General features: G+C 44.0%; 1 protein-coding gene across 1 annotated transcript in view; it reads right to left on the bottom strand.

The window, feature by feature from the left end:
* ANKAR (ankyrin and armadillo repeat containing) overlaps nucleotides 1-23,336 on the bottom strand; it is a 577,406-nt gene that overhangs the window by 319,099 nt on the left and 234,971 nt on the right. The window contains exons 12-13 of the mRNA XM_069733853.1: nucleotides 19,444-19,688; nucleotides 9,303-9,471 (exon numbers count right to left, since the gene is read on the bottom strand). Coding sequence (XP_069589954.1) covers nucleotides 9,303-9,471; nucleotides 19,444-19,688 — 414 coding nt within the window. The remainder of the gene's footprint in view (nucleotides 1-9,302; nucleotides 9,472-19,443; nucleotides 19,689-23,336) is intronic.

Below are 23,336 nucleotides of genomic sequence, written 5' to 3'. Positions count from 1 at the left end.
GCGCTCTTACGTCCATAAAACTCGCAAGTGTGACGCCGGCCTAATACTTGGTTGCACAAACTTTAGCCAAAATAACTGAGACCAACCGCTTCCGGTAACCATCAATGAGTTTCTTACAATGCTCTGCTGGAATTTTAGACCATTCTTCTTTGGCAAACTGCTCCAGGTCCCTGATATTTGAAGGGTGCCTTCTCCAAACTGCCATTTTTAGATCTCTCCACAGGTGTTCTCTGGCATACAGTTCTGGACTCATTGCTGGCCGAAGTCTCCAGTGCTTTCTCTCAAACCATTTTCTAGTGCTTTTTGAAGTTTGTTTTGGGTCATTGTCCTGCTGGAAGACCCATGACCTCTGAGGCCATGTGCACACGCAGCGGATTCCGTTGCGGAATATTCCGCAGCGGATTTGATTAAATCCGCAGTGCAAAAAGTACTGCGGATTTATCGCGTTTTTTTGTGCGGTTTCCACTGCGGTTTTAGACACCTGCGGATTTTTAATATGGAGCAGGTGCCAAACCGCTGCGGATTCCGCACAAAGAATTGACATGCTGTGAAAAAAAACGCAGCGTTTCCGCCCGTTTTTTTCCGCAGCATGTGCACAGCGATTTTTGTTTTCCATAGGTTAACATTGTACTGTACACCACATGGAAAACTGCTGCGGATCCGCAGCATCAAAACCATTGCGGATCCGCAGCAAAAACCGCAACGTGTGCACATACCCTGAGGGAGACCCAGCTTTCTCACACTGGGCCCTACACTATCCTCCAAAATTTGTTTGCAGTCTTCATACTTCATAATGCCATGCACACGGTCAAGCAGTCCAGTGCCAGAGGCAGCAAAGCAACCCCAAAACATCAGGAAACCTCTGCCATGTTTGACTGTAGGGACTGTGTTCTTATCTTTGAATGCCTCTTTTTTCTCCTGTAAACTCTATGTTCATGCGTTTGCCCAAAAAGCTCTACTTTTGTCTCATCTGACCAGAGAACAATCTTCCAAAACGTTTTAAGCTTTTTCAGGTAAGTTTTGGCAAACCCCAGCCTGGCTTTTTTATGTCTCGGAGTAAGAAGTGGGTTCTTCCTGGGTCTCCTACCATACAGTCCCTTTTCATTCTGATGCCGACGGATAGTACGGGTTGACACTGCTGTACCCTCGGACTGCAGGGCAGCTTGAACTTGTTTGGATGTTAGTCGAGGTTCTTTTTTCCAACATCCGCACAATCTTGCATTGAAATCTCTTGTCAATTTTTCCTTTCCGTCCACATCTAGGGAGGTTAGCCACAGTGCCATGGGCTTTAAACTTCTTGAAGACACTGCGCACGGTAGACACAGGAACATTCAGGTCTTTGGAGATGGACTTGTAGCCTTGAGATTGCTCATGCTTCCTCACAATTTGGTTTCTCAAGTCCTCAGACAGTTCTTTGGTCTTCTTTCTTTTCTCCATGCTCAATGTGGTACACACAAGGACACAGGACAGAGGTTGAGTCAACTTTAATCCATATCAACTGGCTGCAAGTGCGATTTAGTTATTGCCAACACCTGTTAAGTGCCACAGGTAAGTTACAGGTGCTGTTAATTACACAAATTAGAGAAGCATCACATGATTTTTTCCAACAGTGCCAATAATTTTGTCCACCCCCTTTTTATGTTTGGTGTGGAATTATATCCAATTTGGCTATAGGGCAATTTATTTTTGTGTTTTTTCATTTAAGACAAATTAAATGAAGATAATAATACCAAATAATTTGTGTTTGCAATCATTTTCAGGAAGAAATTGAGTATTAGGCTAGGGTCACATTGCGTTAGTGCAATCCGTTTAGCGCTAGCGGATTGCGCTAACGCAATGTTTTCTATGGGGCTGCGGTCGGGGTCGCGGTAATGTCCCCGCTCTCGCAGATCCCCGATCTGCGAGAGCGGGGAATGGACCGCGGGCGCGCCTCAGACGCTGCAAGCAGCGTCCGCGGCGCGCCAGGAATCACCGGCGCGTCGCTAGCGCGTGCCGAACATGGCACGCGCTAGTGAAGCGCGTTCCCATTAGCGTGAATGGGCGCGTTAACGGCCGCGTTGCACGGCGTTAATTTCGCCGTGCAACGCTGTCCGTTTAACGCGGTCCCATAACGCAATGGGAACCCAGCCTTATCTGACAGAATTGCAGGGGTGTCAATACTTTTGGCCATGACTATCTACAGATAGATATATCCATAGATAGGCAGATGTTGATTAATGAACATAAAGGAAAAAACGGGGGAAAAATGGCGTGGGCTCCCGCACAATTTTCTGCGCCAGAAGGGGAAAGCCGACGGCCGGGGGGCCAATATTTGTAGCCTGGGAAGGGGTTAATACCCATGGCCCCTCCCAGGCTATGAATATCAGCCTGCAGCTGTCTGAGTAGCCTTTACTGGCTATTAAAATAGGGGGACCCCCCAAAAAATGACGTGGGGTCCCCCTATATTTTATAGCAGACAGCTGCGGGCTGATATTCATAGCCTAGAGAGGTGCTATGGATATTGCTCCCCCCCCCTGGGTACAAATACCAGCCCGCAGCTGCCCCAGAAATGGCGCATCTGTAAGATGTGCCAATTCCGGCACTTAGCCCCTCTCTTCCCAGTCCCGAGTAGCGGTTTGATATGGGGTAATAAGAGGTTAATGTCACCATGCTATTGTAAGGTCACATTAAGCCGGGTTAATAATGGAGAGGCGTCAATAAGACGCCTATCCATTATTAATCCTAGAGTAGTGAAAGAGTTAAAAAGAAAATAAAGACACAGCCAGATAAAAGTATTTTATTATTCTTAATTTAACCATACTTACCATACTTCAGCGCCTGCAAAAAACGTTAAATAATAAACCGTATACTCCCTGTTTGACGCAGTCCAATTCATAACGAGTGTCCCATGATGATCTCCCCTATAGAACAGTGACATCGGGTGATGTCACTGCTCTATAGGACGTTCAGTGACACACTGACAGGAGACAATGGCTCCTGCAGTGCATCACTGAGAGGTTACTGTAGTTCACTGGTCTCACTTTATGGCATTTGCTGTGTGGGAACTTTCTCACACAGCAATGCCAAAAGTGAGACTAGGGACTATTTTTTACAGTGGCGGAGGAATACAGTGCGGAAGGATACCTTCCTCCCGTCATTGTATTCCTGGAGCCCCTAGAGAGCGGTCGCATCAGCTGATGCTGCTGCTCTCCGCGGGAGATCGTCGTGGGGCACTTGTGGATTTCTGCATATCAGGGAGTATATTGTTTGTTTGTTATTTTAACTTATAACTTGATCCGTATTTGTGCTGGAGACAAATGGAAGACTGCGTTTAACACCATAGACGGCCATTACGAATATTTGGTTATGCCCTTCGGGCTATGCAACGCGCCCGCAGTCTTCCAGGAGTTAGTGAATGATGTGTTCCTAGATCTACTTTACACTTGTGTCATAGTGTACTTGGACGATATTCTCATGTTTTCACCAGACCGGTCTTCCCATCGAAGAGATGTTCGGCAAGTACTTCTGCGATTGAGAGAGAATCGGCTGTACGCAAAGTTGGAAAAGTGTGTCTTTGAGCAGTCATCGCTACCTTTCTTGGGTTTCATTGTTTCCGATGCTGGTCTGCGTATGGATCCAGAAAAAGTTTCTGCTTCCACTTGGAGTTAAAGCCATTCAGCGATTTCTTGGATTCACAAATTATCGGCAGTTTATCCTTCACTTTTCCTCTGTATCTGCTCCCATCTCCTCTATGATACATAAAGGTGCTAACCCTCATCTTTGGTCAGCTAAGGCAGAGGAGGCTTTCTGGACCCTCAAGCAAGCTTTTGCCTCCACTCCAATACTTCAACATCCTGAAGCCAATAAACCTTTCATCATTGAAGTTGATGCTTCTACTATCGGAGCAGGAGCTGTACTTTCTAAAAGGTCTTCTTCAGGTCGTCTTTTGCCCTGTGGCTTTTTCTCCAAAATCTTCTCTTCTTCGGAAAAGAATTATTCCATCAGAGACAAAGAACTTTTGTCCATTAGGTTAGCGCTGGAGGAGTGGTGGTATCTGCTAGAGGGGGCCTTACATCGGTTTGTAATCTACACGGATCACAAGAATTTGGCATATACCAGGTCTGCACATAGACTGAATCCTCAGCAGGCCAGGTGGGCCTTGTTCTTCGCTCGGTTCAATTTTGAGCTTCACTTTCTGCCTGGAGATAAGAACTTCAAAGCCGATGCATTGTCCAGGTCATTCCAGCCAGTGGATATTGAGGAGGAGCCTACGCACATCATCGATCCTGCCCGAGTCATCACGGTTGCTCCCGTCTCTCTCACCTCATTGCCTCCGGGTAAGACTTTTGTTTCTGTAGGGAGCAGGAGACGCGTTTTACTTTGGGGTCATGCCTCCAAACTGGCAGGACATGTCGGTTTCAAAAAGACTCTCCACTTGATCTCTCGCCACTACTGGTGGTCGTCCATGTCCAAGGATGTCCGAAGTTTCGTCGCCTCTTGTCCTTCCTGTGCCAAGAATAAGATTCCTAGACATTTACCCTCCGGGCTTCTACATCCTCTTCCGGTACCTTCTGCTCCGTGGCAACATTTAGCAATGGATTTCATTGCTGACCTGCCTCGTTCTTCTGGTTGCACTGTTATCTTTGTAGTCATGGACCGTTTCTCTAAAATGGCCCATTTCATTGCTTTTCCTAGTTTGCCTTCTGCTCCTGAATTGGCGAAGATTTTTGTCCACCATATTTTTCATGTTCATGGTCTACCCCAGCATATTGTTTCTGACCGAGGAGTCCAGTTTGTCGCTCGATTCTGGAGATCTCTCTGTAAGGCCTATCCGGTCCTCTCTATCACCTTGGAGGATCCTCATCCGGAAGTAAGGCGCAGCATTGCTATATCTTCCTGTCCCTTTCTTTCCCTTGTGCCTATGATCATTTGTGCTTCATGTGCTCTTGGCCGCCCGTGGTCCCCATGCATTCTTTGCTCTCTGACTTTGGGTCTCTTCTGTCTCCATAGTATCCCGTCAGTACCAGTGTCCCTGCAGTAGTTCCGGCTGTCCCAGTGTCTCTTGCGGAACCACGCCAGCTCCTGTGTCTCAGCTGGGTCCCCATCAGTCCCTGTGTCCTTATGGTACCTCACCTGTTCCTGTTTCTCTGGCGTGTTCCCGTCATTCCATTGATCTCTGCAGTGCTTCCGTCTGTCCCATTGTGGCTGCAGTGTTGCAGTATCCACTTATCCTGAGTCTCCTCCGCTCCCGCCAGTCCTTTTTGTCATCCTTTTTCCATCTTGGTCCTCCAGCTTCTGTGGCGATATTCCCTCACGGGCCTGCCCCTAACTTTCCCTGTATAGGGGGCGGTCCATCTGGTTAGCTCGTCTGAGGGATCGTTGTCACGGTCCAGAGGGTCCACTCTTGTTTTTGTACGGATCGTCATAGTTACTCTCAACACTTACTTGTGCAATCCCTAGAAACACATACCACTCCACGTCCTAACTCCTGTAAGCGCATTCCTTTTGTTCATACATTTCATCCCTTTGCTTATAAACTGCATAGGACTATTCGCTAATATTGGCAATTATTACATGAGGCACATCCGGACATCCCCGAATTCAATAAACCATTTCTCCCTTGCTTTAAACGTGCAGCCAATCTAAGGGACAAACTGGTTAGAGCCCCATTGACACAACAGTACCTGCAAAAACCAAAATTGGGCACTTTTCCTTGTTTAAGATGTAATCAATGTAGTAATGTGATTAAAGGTGTTACTATCCACCAACCCCACTCTTGTAAAACCTTCAAAATTAAAGATTTTTCCACATGTGATACATCTTATGTGGTATATCTTATTAAGTGCCCCTGTGGTATGATGTATGTGGGAGAAACTACACAACCTGTGAGAGATCGTATATCAAAGCACAAATCTACCATTAGGTGCAAAAATATGCTTCAGCCCACCCCCTTCATTTTATTTCCCATAATCACAAGATTTCTCAACTTCGTTTTCAAGTGATTGAACATATACCGAGTCAGAGACGGGGTGGTAACCGAAACAAATTATTAAAGCAAAGAGAAGTCTTTTGGATTCCTACACTAGGACCTCTAACACCAAGGGGGCTCAACCGAGAATATGATTTATCATCATTTATGTGATCATTTTAGTTTATCGTATGGTCTTGCTGGATATAATGTATATACCTGCCTTGTATTATCCCTGTGGTCGTATAAATTATACCACTTATGCTATGGTTGAATATACTGTTTTTGATTACAACTTCTCCCGTACTAACGCTCTTATATCCCTTTGCAGAGCCGATTGTACTGACATTCCTCTTCTTCTCTGGATCCTTGTCCACGTCTACTACCTGCCAGAAACATCATTCGTCCTTTCTATAGCCTCTACTTCACTTCTTGCTATTAGGAACACATCGATGCATAGTGACATGCCTCCAATATGGCCTCTGGAACACAAGGCCGATCACGTGATCACCCCTGCTAGCCACTGATAGGTTAACCAGTTTTTAGGCCCCGCCCCTTCCGTTTTTCTAGCGAGACACCACGCTTTCCTGCACAGCTTACTGGGGGTGGATACCATGTTGCTGCAGGACCCACGCGTGCACTGTCTCATCAAAGGTGAGCACCAACCTCCCACGGGACTCTCTACATTAGGGCCACTGACGTCTTTACACTACTTTGTTTCACAGGCCTGGTCGGCAGTGTTTAGCCCTTTGACACTGATAATCTTATTTACCACAGCGCTCATTTAAAGTAGTAGGCCACGTTTTTAGTCTATACTTGTCTCTAACTGTTTGCGGCCACTAATATTAAAATAACTATACCACCTTCTCTATAGATCCTTTTACCACTGTTCGACTCACTAAATTGGCAAGACTACGCACATACTGTGCAGTCGTGTAGGTGTTTGCTCTCCTTACTTCCTTTCTTTCCCTCTGACATTAGGCATTAGGACCCTCGTTTTCTAATTCTGTCTAGTCTAATGCCAGTTTATAGTGATTTTAGGCAATGTATTTGGATTTCCTTGCTTTTTTTCCTATGCTATACGACTTCATAACTATTACATCTATTTGTTTGGCTATTGTATATACCTCGTTTTTTGTAATTTATTTTGCTTAGTTTTGTTTTTTCTATCTTATGTATTATGAATTCTCATTTTGTAGTAACTGATAAAGGCCACACCAGGCCACAACGTTTTTTGATTTCTGACTGCATTAAAACCCCAAAAAATCTTCCAAAGTTGAGTGCCAAGTATTCTTCTTATTAATCAGAAATGCAGCATAGCGACCATTGGTAACCATGTCGGAGGTACAGAGTACCAAGCCGAGACTGCAGTATTTGTCCATATGACCACAATAAGCAAGGTGCTCCACAGAGTTAGCCTTTATGGAAGAGTAGACAGAAAAAGCCTTTACTTACAGACAAAAATTGTAAGGTTCATTCTGAGTTTGCCAAAAGACATGTGGGAGACTCCCCAAATGTATGGAGGAAGGTGCTGTGGTCAGATGAGATCAACATGTAATATTTTGGCCACAAATGAAAACACTGTCTAGTGCAAAAGCAACAGAGCTCATCAGCCCAAGAACATCATCCCCTCATGCTTTTGTTTGGAAAGGTTTTTCGGCGGCGTGAAGACAAGAAGAGGACATCATCGTAAGAAGATAGGAGGCCCTGGACGGGACCACGATGCCCATCGGACCCAGACCGCAGCGGGACTGCCCGTGGGTGAGTATAATATAACCTGTTTTTCTCACCTTTCAGTTTACATCGGGGGCTTATCTACAACATTACAGAATGCTGTAGATAAGCCCCTGATGCCAGTGGCCGCAGTTCATCTTCGATTTTTAGGGTGACAGGTTCCCTTTAAGTGGAAACTTGTAAATGATTTGGAATGGCCTCGACAAAGCCCAGAACTTAATCCAATTGAGAATCTGTGGTCAGACTTGAAGATTGCTGTTCTCCAGAGGAAACTATCCAACTTGAAGGAGCTGGAGCATGTTTGCCTTGAGCAATGGGAAAAAATCCCGGTTTCAAGATGTAAAAGCTCATACAGATTTATCCAAAGCGATTTACCAATTGTACTTCTGTACTTTTTATGCTTCAAAAGGAAACTCTATAAAGTACTGCATTTAGGGGGATGAATAGTTGTGCACACTGAAGTTTTCAGCTATTTTGTCCTATTTTTTGTTTACTTCACAATAAAAAGAAAACCAAATTTTCACAATTGTAGGCATGTTCTTTACATGAACTGATGCAAACTGTAAAAAAACAAACAAACAATGAAATTCCAGATTGTGAGTTAGCAAAACATGAAAAATGCCAAGAGAGGTGAATACTTTTGCAAGCCACTGTACCTCCAAAGCAACAAAAGAATGGCTTTGCCAGAAGAAGATAAAAGTTTTGGAACCCAGACTTGAATCCAATTAAAAATCTGCAGGTAACCTGAATAGGGCAGTACACAGGAGTTAAGGCTATGTGCACATGTCAGGATTTCTTACAAAAAAAAAAATCAGAAATTTCCTTACAAAAACCGGACATTTGTGCCAGAAATCCGCATGCGTTATTTTCGCTTTTTTTGTGCGTTTTTTCCCCAATGCATAGAATAGCGGGAAAAACGCGAAAAATCAGCAAAATTAATGAACATGCTGCTTTTTTTACTGCGATGCGTTTTTGTTCGCGGAAAAAAACGCATCATGTGCACAAAAATTGCAGAATGCATTCTAAATGATAGGATGCATATGTATACGTTTTTAATGCGTTTTTATAGGGTTTCTATCGCGAAAAAAAATGCTAAAAAACCTGAACGTGTGCACATACTCTCGCAGTCTGACAGATTTGGAGATCCACTGCAAGGAAGAATGGACAAAGATTGCCTTGCTGATAGATTCCTATCTGAAAAAAATGATCGCTGTCATGAATTCAAAAGGTATTTCAACAAAGTATTAGTTCAATGGTGATTATCTTAGTTCTTTTTTTTTTTCAGCCCAAAAGATTTGTTTATTTTTCAATTCAAATATACAGATTATGGATGATAATAAAGGTGGAAAAAGGTCTGAAATGATTCTTATTAGTGATAGATAGATAATTTCCATATATACAGTATATTGCATACTTCTCCTGTATTTTTGTAATTCATTACCCCGAGAGTCAACAAATAGACACTATTTGCTACCAATATGGTTTATTGCTCTAACCCCTGGATTTAAACCCAGTATCAGATCTAGAGGGGGTAAGTAGTGCTCAGTTTATTTTTATAACTAAAACAGCAAAAACATTTTCTGAAAGGGCACAATCCTTTCAATACTAAGGTAATACTTACCTGATTTGACAGTTAGAAAATCCACAAGCAGAGGGATACCGCCTAAATCTTTTATTGAGTTCTGATTGGATAGGTTCTGAATACACAAAACCCTAATGCAATTCATAGCATTAATCAACACATCTTCAAAGTCTCCATTCAGTAAGTGTACCAAAGGCTGTAGTCCATCCTAATATAAGAAAAATACTCAATGAAGATTTTTTTCTGTAATAACGAATTTCAAACAAAGTCTGAATAAAATATTGAGCCTTAGGCAATACTGGTTGAGGAAGTCTGGATGGAATGAAAAGTCAATCCAAGAGGGTGTTAACTAAGTGAGTCTTTTTGTTATGATAGAGTAGCAACTCACTCAGGAAAAATAGGTAACAAACTAAAAACTGCAACTGACCCTGCCGGATACTGTACAGACTAGAGATCCTGACCCGCAGTCCATAATGTTTCCTGCATGAACAGAGCTAGCCCTAACTACAGACTAGAAGAGGGGAGCTTGGACCTGTGCTGCCTGAAAGGACATGGAGCGCTTCACATTCCTCCTAAAGAATGGGAGGGCAGTGCAGAGTGTAAATTACCTACAAAAGGAAAAGTATGTTGACAAAAGATGAAAGCTTCCAGAGTGAGAAAAGTTAACCACAAAATACAAAATATGCTGCCTACTTCCTAAAAAGAAAGATAAGATGGCTACAGAGTAAAAAGCAAAAACAGCAAGAAGATAAACCATAGCTGGAATTTCACTTACTGGCTTTAAACTACAGCAGAATAGCTGACCATCCAAAAGAAACCATCACCAGCAGGAAATGCCAGTAGTGGGACAGAATATAAAGCCGCACCATAAGGGTGATAGGGCAAATGAAAACATCTGTGTTATGCTAAACAGACTGCAGCCTGAATAACAGAACCTAAACACCCAGAAAAAAGTGTGTCTGCTGTGGCTTGGCAGACAGAGAAACCGACCACAAATCACAGGCTCAAGGGTTCGATCACAGGAGAACAACACTTTTATTGTTAAAAAGTTACTCAAAAGTAATAAAAAATAACAGACATGAAATGAGAGGTAAAGAATCTATGCAAGGCATTCTAATACTGGACTGGTGTCTTCATCAGGGTTATTTATTTTTTGAACTCATTTTGTTCCCTAGAAGGTCATAGAGGACCTTCAGGTGGTATTTTAAATATTGAAATATTTTTATTTTCATTTTATTGCCCTTGTAGTTGTGGCTAATAATAATAATAATAATAATAATCTTTATTTATATAGCGCCAACATATTCCGCAGCGCTTTACAGTTTAACAGTTTCAAACACAAAAGTCATAAGTAACAACATTAACAATACAATAGATGGGGATAGTGAATGGGCTACACACAAACATAACATAACTTTGATTAGTGAACGTGATAGGCCGCTCTGAACAAATGTGTTTTGAGCGAGCGCCTAAAACTATGCAAATTATGGATGGTCCTAATATCTTGGGGTAGAGCATTCCAGAGGATTGGCGCAGCACGGGAAAAGTCTTGGAGTCGGGAGTGGGAGGTACGGATTAGTGCAGAGGTTAGCCGAAAGTCATTTGCAGAGCGCAGTGGTCTGTTAGGCTGATAGACAGAAATGAGGGAGGAGATGTAAGGGGGTGCCGCACTGTGGAGAGCTTTGTGGGTGAGAACAAGTACTTTGAATTGTATCCTGTAATGAATGGGCAGCCAGTGTAACGACTGGCGAAGAGCGGACGCGTCCGAGTAACGATTAGCCAGATGGACGACCCTGGCTGCTGCATTAAGGATGGACTGGAGAGGGGAAAGTCGAGTGAGGGGGAGGCCAATTAATAGAGCGTTACAGTAGTCCAGGCGGGAGTGGATCAGGGCGACCGTGAGGGTTTTAGCTGTCTCCATGGTGAGAAAAGGGCGGATTCTAGAGATGTTCTTTAGGTGTAAGCGGCACGAGCGGGCAAGAGATTGTATATGGGAGGTGAAGGAGAGATCGGAGTCAAACATAACACCCAGACAGCGCGCCTGCTGCCGGGGTGTTATTATGGTGCCACCCACGGAGAGGGAAATGTCAGATTTAGGGAGGTTAGTAGATGGTGGGAGCAGAAGAAGTTCAGTTTTGGAGAGGTTGAGTTTCAGATAGAGAGCGGACATGATGTTGGAGACTGCGGACAGACAGTCAGTGGCATTCTGTAGTACAGCGGGGGTAAGGTCAGGGGATGACGTATATAGTTGTGTGTCGTCGGCATAAAGATGGTACTGAAAGCCAAATCTGCTGATGGTCTGTCCAATTGGGGCCGTGTAGAGAGAGAACAGAAGGGGGCCAAGGACTGAGCCCTGAGGTACCCCAACAGTGAGAGGAAGAGGAGATGAAGTGGAGCCAGAGAACAGAACACTGAAGGAGCGGTCGGAAAGATAGGAGGAGAACCAGGAGAGAGCAGTGTCCTTAATGCCTAGTGACTGGAGCCTAGAGAGCAGGAGAGGGTGGTCAACAGTGTCAAAAGCTGCAGAAAGGTCGAGAAGAATGAGCAGAGAGTGGTCACCATTACGTTTTGCTGTCAGAAGGTCATTGGTCACTTTGATGAGTGCAGTTTCTGTCGAATGTAGGGGGCGGAAACCGGACTGTGAAGGGTCTAGGAGGGAGTGAGTGGAGAGGTAACGGGTAAGGCGGGAGTATATCAGGCGCTCCAAGAGTTTAGAGATGAAGGGGAGATTGGAGACCGGTCTGTAGTTGTTTGTGCAGGATGGGTCGAGGGTGGGTTTCTTTAGTAATGGAGTAATGATAGAGTGTTTGAAGGAGGAGGGGAAAATGCCAGAGGAGAGGGAGAGATTAAAGATTGTAGTTAGGTGACTTGTGACAACTGGAGAGAGAGACTGGAGGAGATGTGAGGGAATGGGGTCGGTAGTGCATGTAGTCGGACGAGAAGAGGAGAGGAGCTTGGAGACTTCTTCTTCTGTGATGGGATCGAATGTGGAGAGTGAGCCAGGGGCAATGAGGGGAGGGATGGGAGTCACTGAACTTAGTTGTTGGGAGCGGATTTCCTGACGGATATTGTCTATTTTCTCTATAAAGTGGGAGGCCAGGTCACCAGCACAAATATCTGTGATAGGGGCTTGTGCTTTTGGCCTGAGGAGGGAGTGAAAGGTGTCAAAAAGTTTCTTGGGGTTGTTGGATAGTGAGGAGATCAGAGTGGTAAAGTAGGTCTGTTTAGCGAAGTGAAGGGCAAAGTTATAGGTCCTTAACATAAATTTGAAGTGTATGAAGTCTTCTGGTGTGCGTGTTTTCCTCCATAAGCGTTCAGCACACCTAGAGGATCGCTGGAGAAATCGGGTTTGCGATGTGAGCCAGGGCTGTTTTATTCTGTGTTTGGAGGTCCTGAGGGTGAGGGGAGCTACTTGGTCAAGGGTGCTTCTAAGAGTGTCATTGAAGTGATGTACAGCCAGATCAGGACAGGAAAAGGAAGAGATTGGGGACAATGATGAGCGTAGGGAGTCTGAAAGTGTAAGAGGGTTAATGGCTTGTAGATTTCTGACTGAATGGTGTGTAGGAGGGTGCTGGGGTGAGCGAGGATATGTGAGTGTGAAGGAGAGAATGTTATGGTCAGAGAGGGGAAGCGGTGAGTTATCTATGTAGGAGATTGAGCAGAGCCGGGCAAAAACCAGGTCCAGGGTGTTACCGTCCTTGTGTGTCTCAGAGGTTGAGAGCTGTGAGAGGCCGAGAGAAGTGGTTAGTGACAGAAGCTGGGATGCAGATGTGGAAGTGGGGCTGTTAATGGGGATGTTGAAGTCTCCCAGGATAAGGGTTGGTAGTTCTGAGGACATGAAGTGCGGCAGCCAGGCAGAGAAATGGTCCAGGAAGCGGGTGGGTGAGCCTGGGGGCCGGTATATGACCGCTACTCTGAGGGAGAGGGGGCGAAAGAGCCTGATGGTGTGGACCTCAAAAGAAGGGAATGAGAGTGATGGAACTGAGGGGATGACCTGGAAAGTGCATTGTGGGGACAGGAGTATGCCAACTCCACCACCAGGTCTGTTTGTTGGTCTCGGGGAATGGGAGAATTGTAAGCCACCATGGGTAATGGCAGCAGGAGAGACAGTGTCAGAATCCTGAATCCAGGTTTCCGTGAGGGCCAGCAGATTCAGAGAGTTTTTCAGAAAGTAATTGTGTAGGAAAGGAAGCTTGTTACATACAGACCGTGGATTCCAAAGGGCACAATTAAAAGAAGGAGGGGATGAAGGAGTGCAATTAATATTAGTAAGATTAGTAAGGTTTCGATGTGAGGTAGGGTAGGGGTTGAGGTTGGTGGATGGTGGACCGGGGTTTGGGGAGATGTCTCCTGATATCAGCAGGAGTAGGAAGATAAAAAGCAAGTAGCTTTTGGGATTGTATGAAGTTTTTTTATGCAGTCTGTTTGGGTAAGATGGACTGAGGTTTTTCAGGAAGGTGAGAAGTGCATGGGAGCTGTACATGGGAGAGGGAAGGAGAGAGGAGCTGATGTATATGAGTCGTGATTGAGGGGGGATTGGGCGGTGAATGTGGATTGCAAGGGAGCATAGGATGATAGGAATAATGCACATGGATAGAAGGGAGAGCAGAGTGTGGGTTACCTGACTCCTGGCCTGACTAACTGCCATGGAATAACTGCGGTGTCACGACGCTTATCTTCTGTGACGCTTTGCTTATGGGACGCTAGCGTGCACCCCCACTTGCGTGCACCCCTAAGGAAGGTTCTAAATTTATAGCCCAGAAGAGATGGATTGTGGGAACTGGTTGAGGATAATTTGGCAGCTGGCTAGCACACCAGGGGTTTTTTTTTTTTTTCTTTGAAAAGATGATCAAAGACACTCAGCCTGGTAAAATCTACTTTCACACCTTCCACCAGATAAGATCTACACTGATCCCAGTCATGGATAGTAAGTGGACAGTAAGTTTTAAGTGCAATGCAACAGATAAATTATACCAATGAATTAGCATACACATTAAATTATGTTTCTAGATGGTAAAGCAGCAGATGACAGACAGCAAGCAGAGGGAGTTAATACCATTAGAGTCTATTGCAGCAGATGGGACAGCTATCAGAGGTAGGAAGTTGCACCATTTGATTGCAAAACAGGAGACAGCAAGCAGAGGGAGTTAATACCTGTGTGAAGAGAGAAGATGGATGTTAGTTCTGTGCCATGGAATAACTGCGGTGTCACGACGGTTAGTATGTTAGCCTCGGTGACAAGGCTAATGGCACTGTGGAGCGGAGCATGTGGCCGCATAGCAACACATGGAGCCGCACTGGAGTGCCGGCGCCAGAGCTTGGATTTCACATGCGAGACAAGGACGTGTTTCTCGCATGTGTGATCCCGGCCTTATACATCTACTCTGATTTTAATTAGATAACATATTAACCCCTTAAGGAGCAGGGGTATTTCCATTTTTGTGTTTCCATTTTATGCTCCCCTTCTTCCCACAGCCATAACTTTTTTATTTTTCAGTCAGTATGGCCATATGAGGTCTTGCTTTTTTTGCGAGATGAGTTGTACTGTTGAATGGCACCGTTGATTTTACCATATTGTGTACTGGAAAACGGGAAAAAAATTCCAAGTGTGGTGAAATTGCAAAAAAAGTGCAATTCCACAATTGTTTTTTCGATTTTCTTTTACCACTTAATGCTAAAACTGTCCTGCTATTATGATTCTCCAGGTCATTACGAGTTCACAGACACCAAACATGTCTAGGTCCTTTTTTAGCTAAGTGGTAAAAAAAATTCCGAAGTTTGTAAAAAAAAGAAAAAAAAGTGGCCATTTTCCGAGATCCACAGCGTCTCCATTTTTCGGGATCTGGGACTGGGTGAGGGCTTATTTTTTGCGTGCTGAGCTGATGTTTTTAATGATACAATTTTGGTGTGGATACAATCAATCGCCTGTTATTGCATTTTAATACAATGTTGCGGTGACCAAAAAAACTTGATTCTGGCATTTTGATTTTTTATCTCGCTACGCTGTTTACCAATAGGATTAATTCTTATTATAGCTTGATAGATCAGGCGATTCTGAACACGGCGATTCCAAATATGTGTATATTTGATTTAATTTTATTTTGAATGGGGCGAATGGGAGGTGATTTGAACTTTTATATTTTTTAAACTTTAATATTTTTAAAAATATTTAACTTTTCACTTGCTTCAATAGAAGCTGCGATAATCCAATCGCTTGTGCAGAAATGCTCACTTGCTATGAGCGCCGACCGCTAGACAGTGATCATAGCTATCTGGCTACGGCAACCAAAGGGATCTCCTGCAGCGACCCGCGGTCATGTCAAATGGGCGCAGATGAGCAGGGATAATTACTCGCTTCCTGCATGTTAAATGTCGCTGTCATGCTCATTAGTGTGTGTGGCCTCCACATGCCTGTATGATCTTCCTACAATGCCTGGGCATGCTCCTGATGAGGGATGAGGGTCTCCTGAGGGATCTCCTCCTAGACCTGGACTAAAGCATCCACCAACTCCTGGACAGTCTGTGGTGCAACGTGACGCTGGTGGATGGTGCGAGACATGATGTCCCAGATGTGTTCAATCGGATTCAGGTCTGGGGAACGGGCGGGCCAGTCTATAGCTTCAATGCCTTCATCTTGCAGGAACTGCTGACACACTCCAGCCACATGAGGTCTGGCATTGTCCTGCATTAGGAGGAACCCAGGGCCAACCGCACCAGCATATGGTCTCACAAGGGGTCTGAGGATCTCATCTCGGTACCTAATGGAAGTCAGGCTACCTCTGGCGAGCACATGAAGGGCTGTGCAGCCCTCCAAAGAAATGCCACCCCACACCATTACTGACCCACTGCCAAACCGGTCATGCTGAAGGATGTTGCAGGCAGCAGATTGCTCCCCACGGAGTCTCCAGACTCTGTCACGTCTGTCACATGTGCTCAGTGTGAACCTGCTTTCATCTGTGAAGAGCACAAGGCACCAGTGGCGAATTTGCCAATCCTGGTGTTCTGTGGCAAATGCCAAGCATCCTGCATGGTGTTCGGCTGTGAGCACAACCCCCATTTGTGGATGTCGGGCACTCAGACTATCCTCATGGAGTCGGTTTCCAACAGTTTGTGCAGACACATGCACATTTGTGGCCTTCTGGAGGTCATTTTGCAGGGCTCTGGCAGTGCTCCTGCTCTTCCTCCTTGCACAAAGGCTGAGGTAGCGGTACTGCTGCTGAGTTGTTGCCCTCCTACGGCCCACTCCACGTCTCCTGCTGTACTGGCCTGTCTCCTGATAGCACCTCTGGACACTACGCTGACAGACTCAGCAAACCTTCCTGCCACAGCTCGCATTGATGTGCCATCCTGGATGAGCTGCACTACCTGAGCCACTTGTGTGGGTTGTAGATCTGTCTCATGCTACCACAAGTGTGAAAGCACAAGCAACATTCAAAAGTGATCAAAACATCAGCCAGAAAGCATTGGTACTGAGATGTGGTCTGTGGTCCCCACCTTCAGAACCACTTCTTTATTAATAGAGTGTGTCTTGATAATTGCCAATAATTTCCATCTGTTATCTATTCCATTTGCACAACAGCATGTGAAATTGATTGTCAATCAGTGTTGATTCCTAAGCGGACAGTTTGATTTCACAGAAGTTTTATTTACTTGGAGTTATATTCTGTTGTTTAAGTGTTCCCTTTACTTTTTTAAGCAGTTTATATTATTATTATTATAATTATTTATTTATATAGCACCATTAATTCCATGGTGCTGTACATGAGAAGGGGTTACATACAAATTACAGATATCACTTACAGTAAGCAAACTAACAATTACAGACTGATACAGAGGGGCGAGGTCCCTGCCCTTGCTGGCTTACATTCTACAGGATGGTGGGGAAGGAGACAGTAGGTCGAGGGTTGCAGAAGCTCTGGTGTTGGTGAGGCGCTAGCTCCGGTAGTGGTGAGGAGGCAGCGGGGTCAGTGCAGGCTGTAGGCTTTCCTGAAGAGGTGGGTTTTCAGGTTCCGTCGGAAGGATTTGAATGTGGTTGATAGATGGACGTGTTGGAGCAAAGTTCCAGAGGATGGGGGATATTCGGGAGAAGTCTTGGAGGCGGTTGGGTTAGGAGTGAATAAGTGTGGAGGAGAGAAGGAGGTCTTGGGAGGACTGAAGATTACGTGAGGGAAGATATCGGTAGATTAGTTCAGAGATATATGGAGGAGACAGGTTATGGATGGCTTTGTAGGTCAATATTAGTAATTTGAACTGGATGCGCTGAGGGAATGGGAGCCAGTGAAGAGATTTGCAGAGGAGGGAAGCGGTGGAGTAGCGAGGAGAGAGATGAATTAGATGAGCAGCAGAGTTAAGGATGGACTGGAGAGGTGCAAGGGTGTTGGCAGGGAGGCCACAGAAAAGGATGTTGCAGTAGTCAAGGCGGGAGATGATGAGGGCATGCACAAGCATTTTAGTAGATTGACGGTTGAGGAAAGGACGGATTCTGGAGATATTTTTGAGCTGGAGGAGACAGGAGGTGGAAAGAGCTTGGATGTGTGGTTTGAAGGACAGGGCAGAGTCAAGGGTTACTCCGAGGCAGCGGACTTCCGGTACGGGGGAAAGCGTGATGTCATTAATTGCGATAGATAGGTCAGGTTACGAAGATCTATGAGATGGAGGAAAGGTGATGAGTTCAGATTTGTCCACATTGAGTTTGAAGAAGCGAGAGGAGAAGGAGGATATGGCTGATAGACACTCCGGGATTCTGGACAGCATAGAGGTGACGTCTAGGCCAGAAAGGTGGATCTGAGTGTCATCAGCATAAAGGGGGTACTGTAATCCATGGGACTTTATGAGTTGTCCCAGGCCAAGTGTATAGACGTAGGGGTCCTAGAACAGAGCATTGGGGGACTCCAACAGAGAGAGGATGGGATGAGGAGGTAGTGTGGGAGTGTGAGATGCTTAAAGTGCAGTTGGAAAGGTATGGGGGATCCAGGATAGGGCGAGGTCTTTGATGCCAAAGGAGGAGAGGATCTGTAGTACGAGGCAGTGGTCAACTGTGTCAAAAGAAGAGGACAGGTCTAGAAGGAGGAGTACAGAGTATTGTCCATTAGCTTTGGCTGTATAGAGGCGTGCTTTAGAATTTAGAGAGCAAAGAGAACCACACAGCATGTGAAGTAATAGGAACACATAAGGCAGCATCGGCTCAGTATTTCGGGTATCAGCAGGATGAGGAGTTTGTGCAGGTTGGAGATAGATGGTGATGGGGCTGGAATATGAGAAGTGAAATGTGTGTTGTATTCTCTGCAGCCGAGTCGTGGCTGGAAGAAGTTGTCATGTCGGTCTGGGCAAGATGGAAAAGACGGGAAAAGCGAAAGGCTCCATCAGAAAGAATGTCAGCTGTAAGTCATTATCTGTATCTGTGCTATGATCTCTTATATGTTCTGTAGGGCTGGTATCTACCACTGACCATATGGCGGTAATATCTATGTTGGTCTTTATATAGAGATTATCTTCAGTAATAGCACGGTCATCTGCTGAGGTTCTCCTCCACTATTAGGGTGCTTCACCTAGTTGTAATCAAGGTTACCTGGTTAGGGGCCCACTCAGAAGTTTCGCTCCCCCTGAACCAAAACCCTACCTACGCCTCTGGTAGAAAGAAAAGGATTTGCATAAGCCTACATCCATAGAAGATCTGTAGCTAGTTCTCCAAGATGTTTGGCACAACTTTTCTTTAAAAACTTTGTGCAAGTGTGCATAGAAGAATTGATGGTTTTATCCTGTTTTGAAGACAAATGGTGGTCAAACCTTATAATGATTTGTTTTAGATTTGTCTCATTCATGAATTCAGCATTTTGTTAATTGATAAAAAAATACTATATCAACATTTATATTTTTTTAAAAGAATTCTTACTTTGCAGAATTTATTCCACGGCTAGCTAAAACTTTTTCAAAGTTTCGCTATATCAATAAATAGGTTATCCAGCCTTTAACACTGATAGTTTTCCAATGCACAAATACTAACTCAGCGGAGATCCAACAATGGGAACCTACTTCAGTTGACTGTGTTTGTATGACTACCAATCTTCAAACAGCTGATCCAAGGGGGTACAATAGACCCTTTATGAAACAGTATTGACGGGATGTCCTAAGATTTGATAACCCATTTAGACATGCATTTCAGTTGACATACGGTACTTACCATTTCTGCTATGAGGGCTGGATTACCATCCATTTGGGCAATATCACACAAAATTACACAGCATCGGGACTGAAGCTCAGGATGTTTGGAATGTAGTAGAATAATCAGAATTGGTATTGCTTCTGCTTGTTTAAGTGCCATTGCAACAGGAACATTATTTGATATATTGCTTAACACTCCGGAAGCTAAGCATTGCAGGTTCTCTCGTGGACTCTGCAGAAGTTTTACCAGACTTGGTATGCAACCTATAAATAAATTTATTAGGAATGTTAGGTCTTTGTTTATACGTGTGACTTAATTTTTTTTATTTAAGTATCGATATAAAAACTAGATTTACGTTTAGAAATTCTTGTTCAATAAATCACGTCTAATAAATAATATTTTTATTAAGGACAGTTATATTAGAACATAATGTGGATCACAGAATATAGTGATATAAAGCTTCCGTGTGCATGCACATAGACAATGGTGCACAGTAGAAACAAACTTCTTTCAAACTATTATTAAATAGACCCTGACATTTGTAGTGAGGCTTCACAGGACACAAACCCTAGTGGGACACTGCATTTTTAGATAAAGCTACTTTTAACCCCTTAGTGACAGAGCCAATTTGGTACTTAATGACCGAGCCAATTTTTGCAATTCTGACCACTGTCACTTTATGAGGTTATAACTCTGGAACGCTTCAATGGATCCCGCTGATTCTGAGATTGTTTTTTCGTGACATATTGTACTTCATGTTAGTGGTAACATTTCTTCGATATTACTTGCGATTATTTATGAAAAAAAACGGAACTATGGCGAAAATTTTTAAAATTTTGCAATTTTCAAACTTTGTATTTTTATGCCCTTAAATCAGAGAGATATGTCATGAAAAATAGTTAATAAATAACATTTCCCACATGTCTACTTTACATCAGCACAATTTTGGAAACAAAATTTTTTTTTGTTAGGGAGTTATAAGGGTTAAAAGTTGACCAGCAATTTCTCATTTTTACAACACCATTTCTTTTAGGGACCACATCACATTTGAAGTCATTTTGAGGGGTCTATATGATAGAAAATAATGAAGTGTGACACCATTCTAAAAACTACACCCCTCAAGGTTCTCAAAACCACATTCAAGAAGTTTATTAACCCTTTACGTGTTTCACAGGAACTGAAATAATGTGGAAGGAAAAAATGAACATTTAACTTTTTTTTGCAAACATCTTAATTCAGAACCATTTTTTTTATTTTCACACGTGTAAAAACAGAAATGTAACCATAAATGTTGTTATGCAATTTCTCCTGAATACGACAAACACCCATATGTGAGAATAAACCACTTTTTGGGCGCACCGCAGAACTTAGAAGTGAAGGAGCGCCGTTTGACTTTTTCAATGCAGAATTGGCTGGAATTGAGATCGGACGCCATGTCACGTTTAGAGAGCCCCTGATGTGCCTAAAAAGTGGAAACCCCCCACAAGTGACACCATTTTGGAAACTAGACCCCTTAAGGAAATAATCTAGATGTGTGGTGAGCACTTTGAACCCCCAAGTGCTTCACAGAAGTTTATAACGTAGAGCCGTGAAAATAAAAAATCGCTTTTGTTTACACAAAAATGATCTTTTCGCCCACAAATTCTTATTTTCACAAGGGTAACAGGAGAAATTAGACCACAAAAGTTGTTTGTGCGATTTCTCCTGAATACGTCGATACCCCATATGTGAGGGTAAACCACTGTTTGGGCGCACCGCAGAGCTTGGAAGTGAAGGAGCGCCGTTTTACTTTTTCAATGTAGAATTGGCTGGAATTGAGATTGGACGCCATGTCGCGTTTGGAGAGCCCCTGATGTGCCTAAACAGTGGAAACCCCCCACAAGTGACCCCATTTTGGAAACTAGACCCCTTAAGGAACTTATCTAGATGTGTGGTGAGCACTTTGAACCATGTGCTTCACAGAAGTTTATAATGTAGAGCCGTGAAAAAAAAAAATCGCATTTTTCCTACAAAAATGATCTTTTTGCCAACAAATTTTTATTTTCACAAGGGTAACAGGAGAAATTAGACCACAAAAGTTGTTGTGCAATTTCTCCTGACTACGCTGATACCCAATATGTGGAGGTAAACCACTGATAGGGCGCACAGCAGAGCTTGGAAGAGAAGGAGTACCGTTTTACTTTTTCAATGTAGAATTGGCTGGAATTGAGATTGGACGCCATGTCGCGTTTGGAGAGCCCCTGATGTGCCTAAACAGTGGAAACCCCCCACAAGTGACACCATTTTGGAAACTAGACCCCTTAAGGAACTTATCTAGATGTGTGGTGAGAACTTTTAATGCCCAAGTGCTTCACAGAAGTTTATAATGCAGAGTCGTGAAAATAAAAAAAAAAATTTTTTCCACAAAAAAGATATTGTAGCCCCCAAGTTTTTATTTTCACAAGGGTAACAGGAGAAATTGGACTGCAATAGTTGTTGTCCAATTTATCCCGAGTACGCTGATGCGCCATATGTGGGGGTAAACCACTGTTTGGGCGCACGGCAGAGCTCGGAAGGGAAGGAGCGCCTTTTTGGAATGCAGACTTTGATAGAATGGTCTGTGGGCATTATGTTGCGATTGCAGAGCTCCTGATGTACCTAAACTGTAGTAACCCCCCACAAGTGACCCCATTTTGGAAACTAGACCCCCCAAGGAACTTATCTAGATGTGTGGTGAGAACTTTGAATGCCCAAGTGCTTCACAGAAGTTTAGAATGCAGAGTCGTGAAAATAAAAAATATATTTTTTTTCACAAAAAAGATATTGTAGCCTCCAAGTTTTTATTTTCACAAGGGTATCAGGAGAAATTGGACCACTAAAGTTGTTGTCCAATTTATCCTGAGTATGCTGATGCCCCATATGTGGGGGTAAACCACTGTTTGGGCGCACGGCAGAGCTCGGAAGGGAAGGAGCGCCGTTTTGGAATGCAGACTTAGATAGAATGGTCTGTGGGCGTTATGTTGCGTTTGCAGAGCCCCTGATGTACCTAACCAGTAGAAACCCTCCACAAGTGACCCCATTTTGGAAACTAGACTCCCCAAGGAACTTATCTAGATGTGTGGTGAGAACTTTGAATGCCCAAGTGCTTCACAGACGTTTAGAATGCAGAGTCGTGAAAATAAAAAATAAAAAATGTTTCCACAAAAAATATACTGTAGCCTTCAAGTTTTTATTTTCACAAGGGTAACAGGAGAAATAGGACTGCAATAGTTGTTGTCCAATTTATCCCGAGTACGCTGATGCGCCATACGTGGGGGTAAACCACTGTTTGGGTGCATGGCAGAGCTCGGAAGGGAAGGAGCGCCTTTTTGGAATGCAGACTTTGATAGAATGGTCTGTGGGCATTATGTTGCGATTGCAGAGCTCCTGATGTACCTAAACTGTAGTAACCCCCCACAAGTGACCCCGTTTTGGAAACTAGACCCCCCAAGGAACTTATCTAGATGTGTGGTGAGAACTTTGAATGCCCAAGTGCTTCACAGAAGTTTAGAATGCAGAGTCATAAAAAAAATATATATATATTTTTCCACAAAAAAGATTTTGTAGCCCCCAAGTTTTTATTTTCACAAGGGTAACAAGAGAGATTGGACCCCAGAAGTTGTTGTCCAATTTATCCCGAGTACGCTGATGCCCCATATGTGGGGGTAACCCACTGTTTGGGTGCACGGCAGAGCTCAGAAGGGAGGGAGCACCATTTGACTTTTTGAGCGCAAAATTGGCTGTCGTGTTTGGAGACCCCCTGATGTACCTAAACAGTGGAAACCCCCCAATTCTAGCTCCAACCCTAACCCCAACACACCCCTAACCCTAATCTCAACCTGATCCATAATCCTAATCACTAACCCTAACCATAATCACAACCCTTACCCCAA

Source organism: Ranitomeya imitator, chromosome 7 (assembly GCF_032444005.1).
Source record: "Ranitomeya imitator isolate aRanImi1 chromosome 7, aRanImi1.pri, whole genome shotgun sequence".
NCBI lineage: Eukaryota > Metazoa > Chordata > Amphibia > Anura > Dendrobatidae > Ranitomeya > Ranitomeya imitator.
Note: the sequence above shows the minus strand (reverse complement) of the source record. Positions and strands in the feature narration are given on the sequence as shown.